The sequence below is a fragment of the Mirounga angustirostris genome, unplaced genomic scaffold, assembly GCF_029215605.1.
Source record: "Mirounga angustirostris isolate CCGP_5_RB_7025 unplaced genomic scaffold, mMirAng1.0.hap1 SCAF_10, whole genome shotgun sequence".
In the NCBI taxonomy this organism is placed as follows: Eukaryota; Metazoa; Chordata; class Mammalia; order Carnivora; family Phocidae; genus Mirounga; species Mirounga angustirostris.
Genome location: NW_026991718.1, coordinates 122,215,203 through 122,234,759, shown reverse-complemented (window position 1 = coordinate 122,234,759; position 19,557 = coordinate 122,215,203). Strand labels below are relative to the sequence as shown.

Below are 19,557 nucleotides of genomic sequence, written 5' to 3'. Positions count from 1 at the left end.
AGAAAATGAGAGCCAAGGAAGGGGAAGATGGCACACAACCCCTACCCTGTCACACGATGGGGGATGTGGAAGATAAGTAAAAGTGGATTTCTCAATCTAGCCGATGCGGTCAGCAGCTCCTCCCGGGGAGATGTCAGAGCAAGCAAAGGGCAGCAGCTTTCCCTCCCCGTACTCACATAAATGCTGTTTACGAAAAGCCCACATGCAGTGAAATGCCAATAAAGGTTAAAAGTGAAAGGACTTCCAGACGACTGACAGTGGTATACACTTAACTGCTTTTTGCCAAGATGCCAGCTGAAATGGTCAAAAAAAACCACAGAAAAGTCTGTATTAGTATGTAGACCTCAGAGGAACTCAGACCACACGCTAGAAACCTTCACGTGAGACAATGCTAGGACAGCCCAACCGGCGAAGGACTGACAAGGCGTGTGCTGGGAGAGAGGTGGATTTTGCCAGCTCTTTGTAAAACCTCAAAACTGGCCACAGTGGGATTGTTTATACCATGGAAACTGGCAGATGCTACAAATCAGGGAATTTTTGTTGTTAAGAACTGGTTGCTAAACATTTGTTGGACTGGCTGTGCCTAAGTACCAAGTAAGAAGAAACAGATCTGTGAGTAAGCTAATGGGACCCTGGGGCAGAAGCAGTCAGTGCCCCACCCATATCCTTGGGAACTTCCAGTGCGTTCTGGCTAACCTCCAGTCTCCACATCTGTTCATGGTTCCAGAACTGCCCACACTAGGCAGATTAGAAGTGCCAAGGAACTCACAAACCTCCTGAAATATCCCTCCAAGATGAGTCTCTTGGAAGTTGGTGTAAACATGCTCCAGTTCCCTGACCCCTTGGGTAGGGCCATTCTGAGTTGTGTGGCTTTTTCCCCATTATTTCCCCAAAGGCTTCCAGATGCCCACTGAGGTAGCTAGATTAACCACACATACCTTAACCTTTGTAAGTCTTTACTGGTTTCCATATGTTTTTCTAAATATAATTTTTGGTTTTTCTTAATATGGAAAAATATGTGCATTGAAAGCTTTAGCAAGTATAGAAGATATACCATTACAGTGTTCGTCTTATTCTTTTTAAATATCCGTACTTGCATACAGACATGTATCTCACTTCCCTGCTCTCTACAGGCTTACCTGCACTTCCTGAAGAAACTACTTGCATCTGAATCCTTGCCTCAGGCTCTGCTTCTAGGAGAACCCAAGTGAACACAGAGCCACATCCCCAGCAAGACTCCATGAAATGGCAAGCTCAAAGCAGTAAGGAGTAGGGAAGCTAACGCTACAGGGAAGCTGTAGGGGACCAACACTTGGTACTGATGTTACCTCTGAAGAGGTACAGGAGGGCTAGCTCATGGCACTGCAGGCTATAGCCCCACTTCATACCCCCAGCACTGTTGTTAGCATGAGATATGGGTTGTTCTTATGGGCAGATGCAGAAGGGGGGCCCAGCTGACTTTGGGCCGCCAGGGCAAACAGAGAAACCTTAAGCACAGCAGTGAAGTCACTGCCATGTAGCTTCACTCCTTCACTGGGTGCTGCAGATAATGGGGCCTCCAAGATAACAAAGCAAAAGGACAGCAAATCCTACCTGCACTGAAACTGATACAGCGCCCTACAGAGACACACAGGCATCCCCCCAGCCCCCTGCAGTGCCTCCTTCTGTAAAAATGAACAGAGAAGCCACTCAGGACTCATGATGGGCTCAGAGGTCCAAAGGGAGGGGCCTGAGGAATGAATGAGTACTTATGACCTTTCATAAATAGTTGTCCCTCAAGAAATAAGAGTAAGCCTTAAAACAGAATTCTCTGAAATGTGTTCATTCTCTGAAATGTGTTCATTCTCTGAAATGTGGAAAACTGGCTGCTCCAGATGGTAAGAGGCATTAAGAGAAACAGAGGCTTGGAAACACTGAGCTAAGTGAAGGTACACAGGCTATTTCCCTGAGGATTTCCTGGATCGTGTTGATGGACACTGACTCCCCAGGAGAGGGATACAATATGCCAGTTCCCTGAGTGATGTGAAGGACTCATGTTCCAGCTTCATTTAATAAATACACACAAACAGAAAAGACACTTAATTCAAACATCTGCAAGGAAGTGACTGAAACTGATGACATTCTAGGCCACAAGGAAAACCTCTTGGTCACATTATCTGACCACAATGCAGCAAAAACAGAAATTAAACATAAAAGGATAAATGAAAGAAATTAAATCACTTGAAAATTTATTCCTAAATAACTCAAGTCAAGATAGGGAACAAAACTGCAATTAGAGGCCATTCAAATGTAACGACAATTGGATCTCCGCATAGCAAAACTCATGGAATGTAACCAGACACTGCCTGTAGCTCTAAATGTTTTTGTTATAAAACAAGGAAGACTGAAAGTAAATGAAGCATCCAACTCAAGAAACTAGAAAATAAGCAACAAGAAAAACTCAGGGAGAGAACTAAAGTCAAGGTAAAAGTTAATGAACTAGACAACATAAAAATCAGTAGAACTGATCAATCTAAGACTCAGCTCCTTGTAAAGATCTGTGAGATATCTAGACTCATAAATGCCCAATAAAGGGAGGGAGCAGGAACTGCGTGAGAGAAAGAATACAAAAAAATAAATAAAAATTAGAAAAGTAAAGGAAATTTAACCAGAGAAGAGTTTTTAAATTATAAGAGAATATTAAGTACACACGGTATGCTAGTTTATCTAGAATGTTCAATGGGGAATGCATGTGTATTAGTCTGCTCAGGCTGCATAACAAAATACCAAAGATTGGGTGGCTTAAACTACAAAAGTTCATTTTCTCACAATTCTGAAGGCTGGAAGTTCAAGATCAAAGTGCTGGCGGGATTGGTTTCTGGTGGACCTCTCTTCCTGGCTTGTAGATGGCCATCTTCTTGCTGTGTCCTCACGTGGCCTCTCCTCTGTGCTCCTGTGGAGAGACATCTCTGGGGTCTCATTCTCTTCTTATAAGGACACCAGTCCTATTGGATGAGGGCCCCACACTTATGATTTCATTTAACTTTAATTACTTCCCTAAAGGTCCCTCCAAATACCATCACATTGAAGTTAGGGCTTCCACATATGAATTTGGAGGCGGGGGGGACACAATTCAGTCCATAACAGCATGCTTTTCTAGAAAAATTACAATTGCCAAGAGGAGTAGAAAACCATGGAACCAAGTTGAACACGGACATAGAACTATGTCCCAAAAAGGTGTGAGTCAGAGAGTTTAGTAGACAAGTTCTTTCAAACTTTCCAAGAATGTTCCTAGGTGTTTAACTACCCAGAAAGCAGAAAAAGATAAGATGTGTTCCAACTCCTCTTACAAATCTAGCGCAGCCATGCCCCATAAACCTGACAGACATAACCAAAACTTCACCCAGCCTGGCATCTTAATAAGATCCCAGGTGATTCATACGCATGTTACAGTTTGAGCAGCACTGTACCACATGACACAGAGGGTTTTCAAAATCAGCTCCTCAAATCAAAGGAGCTAGCAGGAGCCCAACGGGCTGAGACCGGGGCAGCCTTGAGCAAGGAGCAGCCCACAAAGGGCAGCGTGGGGTAAGCCCAGGCCAGAGCTCAAGTGTTTACCTAGGCTGTCCACGCCTGTCTGCTGGACATGCAGGGAGGCACTGGGAGCCAGAATTAGAGTGGACCGCCCACCCCAGCACCACATACACATGACAGGAGTTTTGCATGTTTGGGATATCCCTATATCCTGGAGGATGGTGCCAGAGCAGAAGACACAGAGGTCACAATGACTGCTAAGGGGTATGAGGAGGCAGGTCAGCTTGGCTCAGTGTAAGAAATCTACAGCAGAACTCTCTAGGGAGTAGGGAGCTCCCTGTCATCATATGACCAACCTCCAGGGATATTCCAGAAGGGATGCCAACCCTGAGAGAGAAGCCAGTCTTGATGTCAGATATCTCTCCAAGTTTGTGACTCTAATCTTTTAATGGCTCTATCCCATCCCATAATAACAACTGCTGACTTGGCTGGCCAAGATACACAATTATTCATTTTTAGAAAACATTGTTCCTGCATGCTCTGTGACCTTCTCCATGCCTGCATTACCATCTGTCAGCAGCATCTCTTAAGATGCTAAGTGGGGGGGGGGCGGGGGGGGAAATGAGCAGAATCTGACCTCACTTGCATTATTAGTCAGGTAGGTGCAGACAGGCCTGAGAAGTGCCAGTCAGATAGGTGTGTCTGCATCCCTCGCTCCTCTGAGTTGCCATGGTGAGCGACCTGTCAGGTCCCAGGCTCAGAGCAGAAGCTGGGAGAAGGCTGCAGGCTTGAGGACCATTCAAGACATCCATTAGAAGCATTATCAAGCCCGGCCTTCCCTCTCTCCATAATGGACTAAATGTTGGCCTGCCACACTAATGGGCGGTTGGCCACAAAGAAGCTGTAAGAGCTAAAGCCCTATTCCTTATTATGTGAATTTCAATGACGGGTGAAGTGCTTTCATCATCTCCATTTGCACACTTACACGTGCCTGAATTACTCAGTGCCTGGGTCAGCCTTGGTCATGAGCATGAAAAAGGCTATGGGACTAGGAACCGAAAAACCACTGTCAGCATCACCCACACACTGTGCCAGGCTTTGGGGGTATGGAAGAGCAGATGCCAAACCACCTGTTAATTCCCAGCAGGCCAATGTCATACCTCCTCCAGTACTGGGTTGCAGGCTTGCAGAAAACAGGCACTCTGTCCCATAAATAGTATGGAAGTTACAATTTACCAAAGATACTTTCTCAGCAAAGTACACCAGGAAATATCCCTGGGGGGATGGGGAGTAGTGGGGGTACAGTGAGCATGACTCTACGAGCACTTCATTCCCCACGGCAACAGGTTGGTTGGAGGCACTAGAATGCCCACCATCCTAGAGTAAGTTCCTGCCAGAATGCAAGAAGCCCCCCAGTGAGCACTGACCAAGTTGTTTATCTCCCCACTCTAAGCTAGGACTTTGGGTTTTCTTTCCTCCCTTTCCGGGGGGGGGGGGGGGGGGGGAGGGGGGAGGGAGTATGTTCTGGTATGTGTGGAGAAAGGGAAACAAATACTGGTGACAAGGAGACACAGGACGTTTTTTTAAAGATTTTAAGCAATCTGTACACCAACATAGGGCTCGAACCTACAACCCCAAGATCAAGAGTCCCACATTCCACCAACTGAGGCAGCCAGGTACCCCTTTTAGGACTTTTGACAAAGTTCCTATTCTCCTCCTTTTGGCTACACAATAGGACTGTGCCTCTTTGACCCTGCACCTTAGGTGTGGCCCTGAGACTCACTTTGGACAATGAAATGTCAGTGGAAGTGACATGTATCATTTCAGTGGAAGTATGAGAATAAGGTAGAAGCCATACTTGAAGAGACAATGACTGAACATTTTCCAAAACTAATGAAAGACACTAATCCAGATTCCAGAGATCTAAAAGTAAAAACAAAGAAAGAATAAGGAGACCCACACGTCAACATCATTGTGAAACTACAGAAAAAAACAAAGATAAAGAAAAGTTCTTTAAAACAGACATATGAAAAGAAACAAAACTTAAAAAGAAGTTAGGTGATGGTGGAATTCTGAATTCTCAAGCAGAGTGGGAGCTGGAAGACACCGAACTCTGCTTCAGTGGGAAGAAAGGAAATAGTACAAGTACACCGTTAAGTCATCCTTCAAGAATGAGGATGAGATAAAAACATTTTCAGATAAACAAAACTGAAAGGGTTCATCATGAGAACATTCTAAAAGGTAAATTTCTAGTGGAAACATAGCAATCCCATGTGGCAGGTCTGAAACACAAGCAGCAGAGAGAAGTCAACGTGACAACAGGTATTCACAAACTTGGACCATGTCAAATGACAATAGCAATGCTGTCTTAGGAACTTTTTAGAATTAGGTTTAAGGGGTGCCTGAGTGGCTCAGTGGGTTAAGCGTCTGTCTTTGGCTCAGGTCATGATCCCAGGATCCTGGGATCAAGCCCCACATCAAGCCCCACATTGGGCTCCCTGATCAGCAGGGGGGGAGGGGGGGCCTGCTTCTCCCTCTCCCTCTGCCCCCCCCCCCCAGCTCCTGCTCTCTCACTTGCTCTCAAATAAATATCTTTTTTTTTAAGATTTTATTTATTTATTTGACAGAGAGACACAGCGAGAGAGGGAACACAAGCAGGGGGAGTGGGCAGAGGGAGAAGCAGGCTTCCCGCCGAGCAAGGAGCCCGATGCAGGGCTCAATCCCAGGACCCTGAGATCATGACCTGAGCAGACGGCAGACACTTAATGACTGAGCCACCCAGGCGCCTCAATAATATCTTTTTAAAAGATAAAAATAAATAAAATTAGGCTTAAAATAATAACATATTAAGTTAAGAGGGAAGTAAATGTAGAAAAAGTCCTGTATTATTTGGAAAAAGGATGAAACTATTAGAACTTTAAACATTGGTAAGCTATTTATGAATGTTTTAATTGGTAGAGTAACCACTAAATGATTAGAGAATGTGTAACTTACAAAATCACAGGGGAAATGGGATTTTTTTTTTAAACTGTCTATTTAAAATTAGGAAAGAAAAGAGAAAAAATAAACCAAAGAATCGATTAGGAAGCACAAAACAATATAGTAGATTTAACCGCAAATATATAGGGAATTATATTAAACATATAAGCTTAAAAACAGCTAAATGACAACAGACATGCCACCAACAATTTTGAATGGCAGCTTTTCCCAAAGCCACCCGCCCCTTGAAAGCGATGGACCACAAGTAGCCTTTTGCTGATGACTCAAGCTGCCCATTGTGACCTTTCATGACTGCTCCTTGACATCACACAGCATACCTCTCAGAGTCAAGGAGGGCTGGCAGGTACCTTCTTTACCTTCCTGTGGGACAGCTGTGGTTTTCTGGCTCTTGCATGTGCTTTATATGGTTCTTCTGTCTCACCTGCCATTCGTAACTCGGCTCTCTGTGCAGCTGCCCCTGACAGCTCCCGTCCTTTTCCTAACCCACCACTCCTGGTCCGCAGAGCACAGGAAGCATGAGTTGTTAAGAACTTGGCCGACAGAGCTCTAAGGGCCAACTCTGGGCAGAGGACAGCTCCATCTTCCTTACCAAAGGGTTTTTCCACCAGGGGCATTTCATTTTGACTCTGGGAAGTGAGCTACTCTGCTTCAAGAACAATTTCTCATGGAGCCAGAAGCCTTAGAAATTTGCCCTTACAACCCTCACCACCGAGTCCCACTCAGCAGATTTCAGTACCACCTGGCATCCTGCAGGAGAAAGAACCCCAAGAAGGCCAAAAAGATGGCCAGCTGCAAATACAACGCCTGCCACGTGGTCCCCATCAAAAAGCTGGAGGAGCACGAGGCTGCCTGCGTCAACAGAAGCACAATGGAGGAGGAGGACAGCTTGCACCCCCTGAAAGTTAGCCTTCCAAGTTCAGAGCAGAATGGAAATGCCCCTCCAGGGTCCCCCTGGCTCCCCAGTTCTGACGTCTGGAATGTCGATGGCACTAACTGCCATCCCATGTTTGTCCTTAAGACTTTTATTCCCCAAAAGCTTGTTTGTGAAAGCGACACAAGAGAGTCAGAGAGAGAGGCCCACCCCCCATCCCTGACCACCCCCCAGAAGACCCTCAGACCAGGAGAGTAAACCACCAGCAACAGAAAGGAGCCGCTGGCCTCTTAAATACCTGAAAGAAGATGCAACTCACCCAAATAAAAGCATGCAAAGTAAACCACCCTAGGCTACTTTTTTTTCCACGTAGCAGTTGGTAAAAATCTGAAGGCTGGCAGGACATTCTGCTGGCAAAGATGGGGCAAACAGGCACTTTCAGAACACTGGTGAGAATGTAAGTTGGAAGGTAAACCTCTGTGGAGGGCAGTTTGGCATTAGCTGTAAAAATCACCAGTGTGCTCTGCTTCGATGGGGCAATTCCACTTCCAGTAATTTATCCTGTGAATATATTCACACTTGCGGAAAATGAGGTAAGTACAAGGTTATCCACTGCCACGTTATTTGTAGCAGTAGGGCCAAAGAGTCCGAAATGGTCCAAATATCTCTTAGGGAAGGGTTTGATTAAATGAATGATGGGGCAGCCATACAAAGACATAGTATGCCATGAGGAAGGGTGAGGAAGCTTTTTCTGGACTAGCTTGGAAAGGCTAAAACACGGTATTTAACTCAGACACCAGCAAACTTTTTCTCTAAAAGGCCACAGAGTAAAGATTTTAGGCTTCACAAGCCAAATGTTCTCTGTCACAACTATTCAGCTCTGCCTTGGTGGCATGCAAGCAGCCACAGACAGTATGTAGACAAATGAATGTAGGTTCCAGTAAAACTATTTACAGAAACTGCTAACAGGCTGGATGTGGCCTATGGGGCATAGTTTGCCAACCCCTGGTTTAACTGAGAAAAGCAAAGCCTGGAATATGCTGTATATTAATGCTACCATTTTTGCAGAGCTATGGGAGAGAACGTGTATATGTATGTGCTTGTATCTGCATAAAATTTCTCTCAAGGACATATTAGAACAGGTGTCTGCCCACAAGGCCTACAATGTCTCCTATCTGATCCCTTACAGAAAAAGCTGGCTGGTCTCTTCCCTAGAAACTTATCAGCTCTCCCCAGGGAAGAGAACTAGGTGACTGAAAGTCGGGGGAGACAGACTTTACTGTAGACCCTTTAGTATCTTTTATTTATTTTTTCTACAAAAAATTTATTTTTTCTACTTCTACAAAAAAGAAGTAAAAGTTTAATCCTATGGTTTATGTTACACCTCACTGTCTCTCAAGAACATTGAAAACCCTGCCCCCTTTTGCTTTGGAACCCTCGCCTCAGAAAACCACACACCAACACAATGCTACCTGGAATTCTAAGAGGATTCACAAACCAAATTCATCAGTCGTTATTTCATATGTAAGAAACTCAAGCTAAGAATGGAATGTCCCTAAGTAGCAGAGGTATTAACTGTTGGGGAAGATTAAGATGAAGTGGTGATTCCTCAGAAGGCCAGGTGGTTGGTGATGGTTGGCACTCATGATCCTTCCCTCCCTCATGAACCTGAACAAGGGCATACCTCAACCGCACTTTAGCCAACAGCTGGAACACTTTAAGTCTATCTAACAGTTGGTCTCACAGAGGAGGAAACACCGGAATAGGTTAGACCTTCTTGCTCATATTGTGTCAGACAATTTCAACCATCTGCCACAGTGTTGCTCGCAACCCTTCAGTACCTTTTACATGTGAATATATGTGAATATATTACCTGGCCAAAGAATTAAAATACACTTTCTTAATCAGCAAAAGACTTAAAAGTCTTTTGAAAGTTTTTCAGGAGGAAATCTTAACTAAGTTATTTTTTTTTTAGTTTTTTTTTTTTTTAATTTATTTATTCATTTGACAGAGAGAGACACAGTGAGAGAGGGAACACAAGCAGGGGGAGTGGGAGAGGGAGAAGCAGGCTTCCCGCTGAGCAGGGAGCCCAATGTGGGGCTCGATCCCAGGACCCTGGGATCATGACCTGAGCCGAAGGCAGACGCTTAACGACTGAGCCACCCAGGTGCCCCTTAACTAAGTTATTTTTAAGTAATCATAACTTTGCCACTCCTGGGCCCTTCAATTCTTTCTACAAAGTGTGAAATAAAGATTTTGAAGGGGAAGGGGAAGGGGAAGAGGAAGAGGAAGTGGAGGAAGAAGAAGTGGAGGAAGAGGGGGAAGAAGAAGAGGAGGAGGAGGAAGTTGTTGAAGTTGTTCTAGGTGTTGGCTTTAGAAACTCCATGATTAATAAAGTGCATGAACATATAGGAAGCAGGTGAAATAAGAAGGTGATCTGTAGGGCACACATCTATAAACTATAGGCCACCAGGACCAGGAAAAAGAAAAAAGTAATTTGGTTTGGGACATGAATTAAACATTAGTCATGAGTTAATCATTGTTGAAGCTGAGTGATAGGTAAATCTTACTATTCTCTCCATTTTTATGTAACTTTGAAATCTTCCATACTAAAAAGGTTTTTTAAAATACATGTATATACGTTAAATGCAATGTGGGATCCCAGATTGGATCCTGGAACAGGAAAAAGACATGAGTGATGGGTTAGCCTGGTGATGGGTACTAAAGAAGGCACGTACTGCATGGAGCACTGGGTGTTATACGCAAACTATGAATCATGGAACACTACATCAAAAACTAATGATGTAATGTATGGGGATTAACATAACATAATAATAAAAAAAAAAGAAAAAGACATGAATGGAAAAACTGGTGAATCCATATAAAGTCTGTAGTTTAGTTACTAGTATTGTACCAATATAAACTTCTTAGTTCTGTTAAATGCATGATGCTTTTGTAAGATGTTAACATTAGGGAAAGCCAGGTGAGGAGTATATGGGAACTCTTTGTACTATCTTTGCAAGTTTTCTGTAAACCTAAAATGATTTCAAAACAAAAAATTTAAACACACACAAAGCAAAGAGCAACACAATAGCCAGGATTGAAGCCCAGCTCCACTCTTCCCAATGCTAGATCTCAGGCATAACCTAACCTTCGTGTGATTCTGTTTCCTCATCCACAGGGTAGGGATGACAAACTCCCAGGACTATGTGTAGGATTAAGGGATTTAACACATGTAAGATTATCAGGACAGTGTCTAGCATACAGGAAGCTCTCAACTAATGCTACCTACTAGTAGCAGAAATGGAGGTGGTATTACTTAGCAAAAAGAAAATGTAATGAGATAAGAGAAACAATGCTGAGTAAGTGAATTTATAAAATATGTACACAAAGTTAATCAACCAAGAAAATCATCAATTTTGCATTTAAAATGAAAAACAAAACTCAATGAAAATAGGCCAGGAAAGGGCATCATTCAGAAGGACAGAAACAGTAACAAACATGCATATTAAAAAGTTTTAAATAGGGGCACCTGGGTGGCTCAGTCAGTTAAGTATCTGCCTTCAGCTTGGGTCATGATCCCAGCGCCCTGGGATCAAGTCCCGCATCGGGCTCCCTGCTCAGCGGGAAGCCTGCTTCTCCCTCTCCCGCTCCCCCTGCTTGTGCTCTCTCTCTCTCTCTCTCTGTGTCAAATAAATAAATAAATAAAATCTTAAAAAAAAAAAAAGACCTGTGACAACAGGGGTGCCTGGGTGACTCAGTCAGTTAAGTGTCTGCCTTCGGCTCAGGTCACGATCCCAGGATCCTGGGATGGAGCCCCGTGTCAGGCTCCAGGGAGCCTGTTTCTGAGCCTGTTTCTCCCTCTCCCTCTGCCCCCCACCCCTGGCTCGTGCTCTCTCTCAGATAAATAAATAAAATAAAAAAGACCTGTGACAACAGAGAGGGGCAACTATTTTTATTTCCAATACACAGATATGAAAAATGAGTCTCAGAGAAGCTACATAACATGCCTTGGTTCACAAAGCTCATAAGTAGCAAGTGGCCTAATGAATTTGAGCCCATCCCCAGCAATTCCACTCCTAGATATGTCTAAACCAGAAATGTGTACATGAGCTCACCAAAAGATTAGGATAAGCTGTTCACAACAGCTCTGTTTATAATAGCCAATCCAGAAACTTTCCCCATGTCCTTTAGGAGAATGGGTAAATTCTGCAAAAATCATATCATGGAATACTATATAGTCACGAGGATAAACAAATCGTAACTACCCAGATCAACATGGGTAAATCTTATGTAATACGAAATTCAGTTTACACAGCGTTTTGTTTTTTGTTTTAAAAAAAGGCAAAATAGGTGCCTGGCTGATTTGGTCAGTAGAGCACGGGACTCTTGATCTAGGGGTTGTAAGTTTGAGACCCACACTGGGTGTAGAGATTACTTAAAAACAAAATCTTTAAAAATAAATAAAAACTAAAATTAAAAAAGGCAACACAAATCTATGGTGTTTGAGGTGAGGAGGGGGTTTCTGGGGTGTTGGTCATGTTCTATTTCTCGATGTGGGTGCTGGCTACATGACTGTGTTTACTTTGTGGAAATTCATCCAGCTATGCACTTGGGATTTGTGCATTTTGCTCTCTGTATGTTGAACTTTTATGAAAAGTCTTTAAAACCTGAAGCTATACTGGGGCACCTCGGTGCCTCAGTCATTTAAGCGTCCGTCCCACCCTTGATTTCAGCTCAGGTCATGGTCTCAGCATTGTGAGATTAAGCCCCATGTCAGGCTCCTCGCTCAGCAGGGGAGTCTGCTTCTCTCCTTCTCCCTCTGCCCTTCCCCCCCCTTGTTCGCACACATGAGCTCTTTCTCTCGCTCTCACTCTAAAATAAATCTTTAAAAAAAAAACACAATACTGAACCCATGCCTAACGCCTATGCTGCTTCTCCTGTACTACACCGCGCCCCCAGCTGATAACTATGAAGCAGATGATGACACAGAACAGGGCACACTAAAGTGCAACCTGCCAGTCAAGACTGGCTCAAGCCCTGCCCCAAGCCCTACCTGGTAACCTCCCCTTGGAGCACTCCACTGAAGCATGGAACTCCATACAAACTCCTCCTTTGCAGGTTTTCTTGAGCAAAGGAAAGGGATGACAAAGAATTTTGTAGTAACATCTTAAGGGCCCTATTTCCTGAGCCGCAAGTGTGTGCCAGTGTTCCTTCCAGCCCCTTCAACAACTCCGACAGGCCAAAGATTCTCCCCAGTTTATCATGAGAACTCCAAGGCTCAGAGGAGGGACGAGACATAGCCAGTAACAGCTAGGCAGGGATTCACATCCAGGTCTATCTGATCCAAAGTCAGAGAGCCTGAGAAAGCTAGCCCAATATCCTGGGGAATAATTAAGACACAGGCATAGTCACATGGCTCTGGATTCCAGAACCCTTCATTGCACTCATTTCCAGCCCAGTTCTGAGAACTCCAGGTCTCCTAAGTTCCTCCTCCACCCAGGTGAGTCCAGGGGGCACTATCCATTTTCCAGGGCTTTCGAGTGAACACAAGTCTACCTTGTGTATCAGCTAGTTTTCACAATAATGCTGAGTAACAAATCACCCCAATGTTCAGCAGCTAGAGACAACATTCATACCATGCGTCATTTGGAGGTTGACTAATCTAGGTTTACAAAAAGCTGACAAAAAACCGGGACAGGGACACCTCGGTGGCTCAGTCGGGAGGGAGTCTGCTTCTCCCTCTGCCTGTCGCTCCCCCTGCTTGAGCTCGCTCTCTCTCTGACAAACAAATAAAATCTTAAAAAAAAAAAAAAAAAAACTCAGGATATTGGATATTTAGACAACAGGACTAGCATATGACAAAAATGGGACACTGCCCCCAATGCCTACAGACTATACATTCTTTTCAGATGCATGAAGAATTATAAAATTGATCATATGCTTGACCATAAAGCAAGTTTTGACAAATTTCAAAGATATGAAACCACACAGACTATGTTCCCTAACCACAGGGAACACAATTAAGATAGACATCAACACCAAAAAAAAGTGATAAAGCTTCCCCCACCCCTCTGGTCCAAGCTGCCCAAGGCTTTTCTCACTGCCACATCCCTTCATGGCAGAATGAGACATTTACTGAGCACCTCCTGGATACCAGGCTGGGCTGCTCTCTGGGCAGGGTGCAGGGACTCTCCCAGAAAGGGGAGAGACATAGTCTCAATTATGCCTTTCTGAAGGGCATTTGTGACTCAGGCTTTACACCTGTCCTTGTCAGATGGTCCCATTTGATGCATACTTTAACCTAGATACCTACAGGGCAGCCCTAGTTAACATACAGGTAAAACACCTTCATCCTGACCAGCTGAGACCACCAGTCTACATCAGTGAAAAGTCTGATTCTTAATTCATATCAAAACTCAGCTTTAATTACTTTAAAACACACATGGCCAAAGGTGGAAACATAACACCCATCTTAGGGTTGAATTACTATCATTACTAAATCAGAGACTCGGTGATCTATGTGAACAGGATAGATTTGATTCATGCTAGGGCCAGACTCCCCAGGTAATTCTGGCCTATCGACGACCTGTCCTGGCACGCTGATTGCTCCACAGACCAACTTCCCATGTACCCTAGTCATTCGTACTTTGATATTACAAAGAGGGGATGATTTTTTTCTCTGAATAAAGAATCTTTTTCTTCACAATTGCTGTCCAACAATGGAGCTGGCTACTGAGTAATAAAGTCACCTCTACCGATCAGTGGAGGTGTTCAAGCAAAGCCCAGACATCTGCTTGATGAGGATGCTGAAGAGAAGGCCTGAGCAGAAAAATGCCTCAAGGACGTTTCCAAGGCCTACAAGAAACTGCTATGGCCACCTTTATCTGTTGCTGCAAACACACCAATGGCCACCAGGTGGTGACAGAGTCACACCATCACTGCAAAAGCTTTCGTGGCCCAGCGCACAGCTTTTCTTAGAAATACCAGAAACCTAATTGAAAAGAAATAAAAACAACTAAATTTAAAAATAGGATTACCATATGACCCATCAATCCCACTTCTGGGTATACAGCCGAAAGGATTGAAAGTAGGATCTTGAGATACGTGCTCACCCATGTTGATAGCAGCATTATTCGCAACAGACAAGAGATGGAAGCAACCCTAGTGTCCGTTCACAGAAAGATGAATGCGTAACTAAAACGTGGTCTCTACGTGCAGTGGAATATTATTCGGCCCTAAAAATGGAAGGAAATTCTGACCCAAGCTACAGCAGGGATGGACCTTGAGGATATTATGCTAAGTTAAATCAGCTGCCACAAAACGACAATACTGTACGATTCCACTTTATACAAGATACTCAGAGTAGTCAAATTCATAGAAATAGAAGGTAGAATGGCAGTTTCCAGAGAGTGGGGGAGGGGGAAATGAGTTGTTTAATGAGTGCAGTTTCAATTTTGGAAGCTGAAAAAATTCTACAGATCTGTTGCATGACAACGTGCATGGAGTTAACATGGCTGAGTTGTACACTTAGAAAAGGTCAAGATGGTAAACTTTGTTATGTATTTAACCACAATTAAAAAAAAAAAAACAAAACAACAGAACAAAACTGAGTCTGGCATGTAGAAGGGATCTGGGATTATCAGGAGCAGAGACTGTCAATCAGGCCTTTGGAGTCACTTTAATCTCTGGGCACCCCAGCACAGGTTGAGTACTGATGGAGGACACAGTCCAGCCTGGGACAGGGAGGCCTGCATCTGGGAAGAGGTGGGCATGACTCTGGAAAGGGCCTCTGGGCTCTTGAAGGGGCTGTGTCTGGGTGGCTGGAGTGGAAGGAGGGGTGGTCTGTCAAGATGCACACACAACTCTTGGACCACAGATGCTTTTTGGTCAGTCCCTACCGTCACACAGCAGAAATTCAGGTCTTCTTTTGGTCTTGGCAAGAGGACAACTCCACCTTGATCAGGGCGCCTGGGTGGCTCAGTCTGTTAAGCGTCTGCCTTCCGCTCAAGTCATGATCTCAGGGTCCTGGGATGGAGTCCCACATCGGGCCCCCTGCTCAGCAGGGAGTCTGCTTTTCCCTCTCTCTCTACCCCTCCCCCCTGCTCTCTCTCTCAAAAAAATAAATAAATAAAATTTTAAAAAAAAGAGGACAACTCCACCTTGAGTAGTCCAACAAGAGATCCTTAGCTCATGAATGCTCAACAATGGCCAGAGCATCACTGATCCCTCTTGATTTTCATATTCATTCAAGAAGTATTTGTTGAGCACCATTCAAGAAGTATTTGTTGAGTATGTGTCAGGCACTGATGAGTGCTGGGGATAAAGCCATGAACATGGCAGGGAGCATCCCTGCTCTCTTGGAAGTTACATGCAAACGGCAGTCATACAATAAGCCAGTAACACAGGTGTTAACTGCAAGTAGACAGGCCCTTTCCCAAGTGGATGTCCCATTGCCTGAGAAACGCAGGCAGGTGGAGGGGACCCAGGTGGCTATCACCATAGAAACCACATGGCACAAACTGCCCTGAATCTGCCAAGACTGAGGTCTTGGAGTGAGTGAATGCTGTGAAATGCTGTGAAGCCCGGGAAAGAAAAGACAGCAATGGCCCCAGACATCTCATTGATGTTGATTAATCGAACGATTAGTACCATTAATCCCTGCTACTCAAATTGCAGTCCCCAATTCAGCATCACCTGGAAACTTCTTAGAAATGCAGCACCTCAAGCACCACCTGAGAGCCTCCTGGACCGAAGTCTGCATTTTAACAGGATCCTAATGTGATTCATGTGCAGAATTCGGGAAGCCCTTTATTAGACCATTAGTGGTGGTTACCTCTGAGGAAAATGGGGGTGGATGGATGAGACGGGCCGTCTGCATTTTAATTCATACACTTCTGTATCACTTGTATTTCATGGGAGGCTTTTAAAATTAAAAAAGAAGAGCGCCTGGGTGGCTCAGTCGTTAAGCATCTGCCTTCCGCTCAGGTCATGATCCCGGGGTCCTGGGATCAAGTCCCGCATTGGGCTCCCTACTCAGCGGGGAGCCTGCTTCTCCCTCTCCCCCGCATGTGCGCTCTCTCTGTCAAATAAACAAAATCTTTAAAATAAAAATAAATTTAATTTAAAAAGAGGCAAAATGTATTAAAAGCATCTTAGAAGACAATGCCCTTTATTAAAGGGGAGATATAAAATGCAAATAAAAGTACTACGTATCTCAAACATCACACAGACGCCCTGTACCTAAACCTACGTCCCCACAGCTTCACACGATGTCCACCCGCCCCACTCCTCCCCGGGGGACCTGGCCTGCTTCCGACCCCCAGCAACAACCTCGAGTTGAGAACACCGGTGTCCCATTCGGAATTCTTCGTGACTGGGACGTGGGCTGCTCACGGCCAAGCCTGAGCAGCCCTGCTCCTCCACCCTCGTGCGGGTCCGGCTTGAACCTTCGGCCGCCGCCTCCCGCTCCGTGAGGGCCAGCACGCCGGGCCAAAGTGTCCTGACCATACAAGTCTCCACACGCCCCGGTTCCCTGTGACAGCGTGGGACTTAAAACAGTACCGAGTTCCTGCTGCTCATGAGTCCGGGCTCGGTCGGGCGGTTCTTCTGGACCGGGCCAGATCAGGTGAGGCTGGACGGCTTAGGACCGCCTGGCTGACGCGACCGGACTCTGCTAAACCTGCGAACCACCGTTCCCACCTCTCTCAGCAGACTCTCCCACAATCCCTCACGGGGCAATTAGGGGATTCCCATTGGGCAAAGCAAGTCACGTGAGCCGCGTGGGCGTGGCTTCCGGGGCAGCTGTTCTCTAGGGGCCATTACTGGAATCCTCTTCCACAGACTCTGTGCCTCTGACCCTCTCTCCTTCACTTCCAGGCCGTATTAGCCAGCAGATGCCGAGCCAGCGTCTGGATCTTGTCAAAACACTCAACTTTGCCATCCTAACTGAACCCCACCCTTCCCTCCTACTATCGTCTCACATACTCCCTCCCTGACCTGGGGTGCTCGGCACCTCAGCGCTTACCTCCTTCCTGCTTGTCACACTGGCCTAGGAAACACTGGGCCCGGGATCAACCCGGATGTGACCCCATTTCTCCAGGGCAGCCACGGGCTGCAGAGCCCACTGGAGCACTGTGTGCCCCCACACTCCCAGTCAAACCACAGAGGGGCTGTCAGCACCGACTCTGGCAACCAGTCGCCCCCGCCCGCCCCTGTGGGCTCTCCCTCCGGGTCCCCATGGTGGCCAGGGGCTGCGGCCAGCCTTCTCCCTCACGCCTCCCCTTCCTTCCTCTTAGCACGCGGCCTGGCCCCCATGCCATTCATTATTCCTCTGCTTTCTTTCTTCAAAGTCCTTTTTTTTTTTTTTTTTAAGATTTTATTCATTTATTTGAGAGAGAGAGAGAGAGCACACATGAGAGGGGGGAGGGTCAGAGGGAGAAGCAGACTCCCCGCTGAGCAGGGAGCCCCATGCGGGACTCGATCCTGGGACTCCAGGATCATGACCTGAGCCGAAGGCAGTCGCTTAACCGACTGAGCCACCCAGGCGCCCTTCAAAGCCCCTCTTAACCTCTGGCATGTTGTGTATAGATGTTGGCTTATAGCTTGTCGGTACTCTCCAGAATCTAAGCCCTCTGAGAATAAGGTTGTTTGGGAGAGTCTTGGGTTAATTCTTGTATCCTCAGCACCAGAACCACGCCAGGCACAGGGGGACCCTTGATGCCTGTTCATTTAATGCACGAAGCAGAGAACAGTTCCAGTGCAGAGTTCACGGGAGGTGCCAAGTTAACGGGTTTGCAGTTAGCAGGGCTGCCTCCCTCAGAGGACAGGAAAGAGCTTCAGGGCAAGCCCTGGGCGTCGGTGGAAGAGGCAGCCAGGAGCAGGCACTGGTGGAAAGCCCCTGGTGGGTTGTAGGCCAACTCACTGAGGTGCAACCACTGACCACCTGCCTAGGAATCACCTCTGGGAGCCTATGACCAACTCCAGGGTGGGAGGACTGGAGGGCAGGTTGTCCCAGAGGCTTGCTGCATCTGACTTTAATGTAGGTGTTTACAGACTGAGTTGCCTGTGAACCCTGGAGATGAAGATCCCCTGGCCCCACCCTCACTGGAGTCACCCATCAATGCTGACAGCCCTGCAGGAACAGTCAGTGATGGAGCCTGGGCTCTGCAGTCATCAAGGGAGAGTTGGGGGTGGGGGACAGAGGACAGGAGTCCAGGCCAGGAAATCAGCAAAGGCACAAGGCCACGTGGCAGGTGTGGCCCAGCCATGGAACTGACGAGTATCCAGCTCAGCTGCAAGAGCTGCAGGAAGGAGCCCTAGTCTCATTCCCAGGCCTTGGCTCTGAAGCAGGAACCAGGACTGAACCAGGACTCAACCAGGCTCAAATTGAGCACAACTGTGTGTGACTGGGTTGAGGGCCACCTGGGGAGGGCTCTGCCATGCTGACAGGACCCCATGTGCGACTTCAGCAGGGCAGGGGTGTGTCAGTCAGACTTCAACCCTGGTGTCCTACTTCCCAGTCCTCTTTAGAGGAGGGGCCCCCAGCAAGAGGATCTGTCCCCAAGCCTCCCTTGGGAACCAGAGGCACTGAAGCAAGAGTCTAGAGATGGGTCCCAAGCAGGTACCCATCCTGTGGTGAACTGAGACCTCAGCCCCCAGGCATGGCCACATGCCAAATCCCATGAACCCCACTGCTTAACACCTCACTCCCTAGTCCAGACCTTCTCAAACCTGGCACCCACCCTTCTTCAATCCCCAGCTTCCAGCTAAGTGCCCGTCGGCCCACTGCACCATGATCAGGGTGGACCACAGCGCAGGCCCCGACTGCTGCCATGGCCTTGGCAAGTTGAGGCCACTATGGCCAGGAAGTTCTGCCCAGCTGCTGGCCACTCCTTGTTTACCAGTCTCACCTGGGGGCTAGGCTCATGGCAGGCCAGGTCAGCCATCCATGGCAAGGCCAAGCAGGGTCCTGATGCACCTTCCCCTCCCTGCTAACAGCCAAGAATCCTCAGAGCTTTGAGACAGCCATTGGGTGCAGATGAAACTGCCCCCAGCACACTGGGCCCCTTGGGAGAAAGGCATCCAGAGCCCCAGACCTGGGCTGTGCAGACAAGGCTGTGCTCTGAGGTGGGCCCAGGTCTCCATATCCCTCAAGGCCCCAAAGACAGTCA

General features: G+C 46.5%; 1 protein-coding gene, 1 long non-coding RNA gene and 1 other non-coding gene across 4 annotated transcripts in view; 1 reads left to right on the top strand and 2 right to left on the bottom strand.

Annotated features, from left to right (window-relative positions):
• LOC135361690 (uncharacterized) overlaps window positions 1-17,078 on the bottom strand; it is a 120,695-nt gene extending 103,617 nt beyond the window's left edge. For both annotated transcript variants that reach the window (XR_010405372.1, XR_010405373.1), the window contains exon 1: window positions 16,718-17,078. This is a non-coding gene — a long non-coding RNA (uncharacterized LOC135361690). The remainder of the gene's footprint in view (window positions 1-16,717) is intronic.
• GTSF1L (gametocyte specific factor 1 like) lies at window positions 7,178-7,642 on the top strand. The gene is made up of 2 exons (XM_045883871.1): window positions 7,178-7,454; window positions 7,530-7,642. The coding sequence occupies exons 1-2, from the start codon at window positions 7,178-7,180 to the stop codon at window positions 7,640-7,642; spliced, it is 390 nt and encodes a 129-aa protein (XP_045739827.1).
• LOC123852213 (small nucleolar RNA SNORA28) lies at window positions 9,097-9,210 on the bottom strand. Its single transcript, XR_006792821.1, has one exon. It is a non-coding gene; the product is annotated as a small nucleolar RNA SNORA28 (small nucleolar RNA).
• Window positions 17,079-19,557: the final 2,479 nt, after the last annotated feature.

Bases quoted from the DNA above. Each gene is read 5' to 3' on its own strand.
- GTSF1L (XM_045883871.1), top strand. From the start codon at position 7,178: ATGGAGCCAGAAGCCTTAGAAATTTGCCCTTACAACCCTCACCACCGA. The intron at 7,455-7,529 runs CAGGGTCCCCCT...TGTTTGTCCTTA, and splicing joins GCAGAATGGAAATGCCCCTC to AGACTTTTATTCCCCAAAAG.